Source organism: Acanthisitta chloris, unplaced genomic scaffold (genome assembly GCF_000695815.1).
Source record: "Acanthisitta chloris isolate BGI_N310 unplaced genomic scaffold, ASM69581v1 scaffold146, whole genome shotgun sequence".
NCBI classification, from domain to species: Eukaryota; Metazoa; Chordata; class Aves; order Passeriformes; family Acanthisittidae; genus Acanthisitta; species Acanthisitta chloris.
In genome coordinates, this window is record NW_008676261.1 from 18,043 (window position 1) to 21,707 (window position 3,665).

Here is a 3,665-nt window from a genome sequence, read left to right on the forward strand (position 1 = left end):
AATTATTTTCTTAATACTGCACCCATTAATTATTGACTCATAGGTGCATAGAATCTATTCCCAGGCTTAGAAATATGTGCTTACTACAGACTAAGCAAGTGACTCAGGTGAATATATTTCAATCATGTATTGCAAAAAGCAATTGATTTTTACACAGCATGAAGTACTGAACAATATTAGATTGAAGCTGGACTTAAAGAAATGTGAATATGTTTCTCACATCTTAGAAAAAGAGAAATTACCTGGGAGGTGAATTTACTGCATTAAATTTCTAGGCCATTATTCATTTGGAGCAGACACATACTTTTACAGATAGAAAGCTAGAGCATGGCAGCTCTTCAGATACTAGTAGTATCTCCAGGAATGCAGTTGCAAAAGGGACTGAGTTCATCCAAAGTATCTGAAAAGGTCAGTATGTGAATTTGATGTGAGATTACTGTTGCTGTGGACTTTTTATGGTTTACTTTGAATTTATACCAGTTACACCGAAGGAATCAACTATGTATCTCAACAGTAAATGAGATGTTAAACTATGAAAACTGTTTGTTAGAGCTCCTGAAAGATGCTTTGCAAGCATGACTGACTATTAATGCAAGAATTACACATGATGGTGCAAACTACCAAACTCTAGATGCTTCACAAATTCTGTGTGCTGTCACACGTATTAAGCCTGGCACAGCCAGAAGGTGTTTTACATCTGCAGAGACCCAGAGAAAAACCAAATTGATTCTGAAAGAGAAAGGATGCAAAAAAACCCAATTTCCGACACTTTTTTTTCTAGAAGTGACTAACACAGTTTAAAACCATGACTCAGTAACAATCTGCCTGTGATTTGCTTTTAAACTGTAAAGATAAACAATTAAACTCAGAAACCTTGAAAATGCCATATTGAGAGCCCTTTATTTTTGTTCATCCTCTAGAACCAGCCTATCCATTTCTTTTTAACAGTTTATTACTGTAAATTCGTACACAGTATTTGGAGAACAAGCAGTAGCGAAGGGCTCCCATGCCTCCCAATATGACCATCTCTGCACTATAGAATAATGGTACCTCTTGCTTTGTGTCTTTCTCTCTCCTAATAAATCACAGAATAACAGAGTGGTGGGGTTGTCAGGGTCCTCTAGATGTCATCTGGTCCAACTACTTGTTTCAGCAGGGCGACCCAGATTCAGTTGCCCAGGACTATTCCCAGACCACTGCTGAATTATGTCCGAGGCTGAAGACTCCACCATACCTCTGGACAGCCTGTGCCAGTGCTCAGCCACCTTCACATGGAAGAAGTGTTTCCTAATGTTCAGAATCAACCTCCTGTGTTTCAGTTTGTGCCTTTTGTCTCTGGTCCTGTCACTGGGCACCAATAAGAAGAGTCTGGCTCTGTCCTCTTTGTGTCCTCCCTTCAGGTATTTATGCACCTCTGTATTGTTTTCTGCTCAATGGCCAAGCTTCAGTGTGACCAAGAGGCAAAATCACAAACTTGCTTTTAACACACTGTTTTCTAAGGATCAGAATAATGGATTCAATTTTGCTCAAAATGAGGAAGCAGTTAAACACAGGTACTCTTTTGGAAGTCAACTGTTCTAAGTATTAGGCCATAGGAGACACTATCCACCAAGCATTTGCAGTATATTTTATATTTTAAGCCCTTCTTCAGAGGTCAGTCTAGAGGTCTAGTGTGTGAAGCCCACAGCTTCAATGGAGAGATAAGGCCAGAGTTATTCAGTTAAAAACCCCAAACAGTCAGGGTTGATGAACATGCAGAGGCAGGCATTCAGCCAACTAAACAAAAAAATTTGGTGCTGGATTTTGACTCATTCTTTTGTCAGACAACTCTTTTACTGATTCAGGCACACAAATTCCAATGAAAATTAAGGGTGGGGATATAAGCCTCTTTCTAAATCTGAGCATCTTCCTTTCAGATATGCCTAATAACCAGCGATGTGCACTTCACTGTTAATTAGACAAAGCAGACCACGTAAGCCCAGAGAAGCCCTGGCAATTCACTACTCCTATGGATCAGGAATAAACACTCATGAGTTTTCTTATGAATTGAACAATGTAATGAGTAATCAACTGCAAGATTAACAGCACCACTGGAATTAAGCCCATACCCACCTTCTTCCTGCCTACACACCCTAAAGCACGGCTTGCCCTATCAGAGACAGAAGACCCATGCCCTGAGCATCCTGACAGCCTGTCCAGTTCCCAGGGATGAGACTAATAGAACTTCACAGTAATATCCTGGCCAGTGCCCTTTGGGTCATTATCTGTTTTCTTCCTATTTGAACCTGAGATCACCTTCCCATTAACTTGTGCTGATTCAGGAGTTTCCAGGCTCTATGTCACCTGAAATCCCTGTTTCACATTCATCAGAAGATCAAGGTTTTATAAAACGAATTACTGGGCAACACTCTCTGATACTTGTCAGCAGAAGATCAGATAGTCCTAAACTCAAGGGCAGGATAAAGTGTTAGTAATGATTGCTAAATGTGTTCCTCTATCCAGTGCAATATACGATCTCTTAAAACTTGTAAGGAAACTTCTGGTCTACATACCTTTTCACTGGGGAAGGTGCGATGATTTTGGTAGTTCCTTCATTTTCCCCATTGGTTGTAATCTGGCTTATGTTTTTAGAACCTGAAAAATAAAGCCACAAATAGAACAGTCCAGTAGCATAAATGCCTTGTGCACCTATTCAGCATAATTACCTACTGAACCAAGCATGAGAGATAAAGTGGCACACAAGATATCTGGAGCATGCTCTACTTGTTACGGATGTATAAGGATCACACTTTTGTGTCTTATCCTTATTTCTACTTGTACCAGATCACAAGAAAGTTTCACAATGGGGCACATTCATTACTCTTCCCCACAAGCTAAAGAAGTCTGAAGCTGCTGTTCTCAAAGGGATACTATGCCAATTTCCACCAGAAGGGAATTCACTGCTTAGTCAACAATGAGAAGAAAGGTATGAGGAGAGTACAGGTTTCTTCCTACTGGTGCTATGATTTCCGTTTCCATGCTGTGTTATTAATATTAATCTGTAATTTTCCTTCCATTCACACATTCCATTTCCATCAAACTAGCAATTTCAGATGTTTTTTACAAAGCTGTTACCATCTCCAGAAACAGATGTCAAGTAGAACAACAAAACAACATCATTATTGATGTAGATCATCTCTGGACAGGATTCTGAGCATGGTCATTGAAGATAATTAAACAGACTGACTGAAGACTAAAAGACTGCTGTAAGGAAATATTATGTCCTACGGGCACAAACAACAGCATCATACTGTTGCTAATATAGTGGTATGAACTCCAAGTCTTTCTGATTGGCTAAAATGAAAATGTAATGTCTTAATTTAAGCTGTGGCAAGATTTTGCATTATAAATTCTCTCCACAATCTCAGAGTGAGAATTCTTCCACAATCTCCCTCAGTTTTCCATAGAGTCTCTGGACTCTCCTCTACCTCAGCATAAATACTTCAGATATTCTAAAGCATCTTGACTGGATATGAGCTGCTTCTCTTATGGGTTAAATCTGCTACCCTTCTGCAGAATCCTCATATGCTGCAGAGGGTCTCAGGAAGCAATGATCACTTTTGCTTAAGCAACTCAGCCAAGTCCTTTACATGTTTAACCTTACCACTTTTAATCATGCAATTTAC

At 39.5% G+C, this 3,665-nt stretch overlaps 1 protein-coding gene across 1 annotated transcript in view; it reads right to left on the reverse strand.

The window, feature by feature from the left end:
• The window catches only part of EPB41L4A (erythrocyte membrane protein band 4.1 like 4A), a gene marked incomplete at both ends in the record, with an annotated part of 64,694 nt that overhangs the window by 17,792 nt on the left and 43,237 nt on the right, over window positions 1-3,665 (reverse strand). The window contains 1 exon segment of the mRNA XM_009076046.1: window positions 2,553-2,634. Coding sequence (XP_009074294.1) covers window positions 2,553-2,634 — 82 coding nt within the window.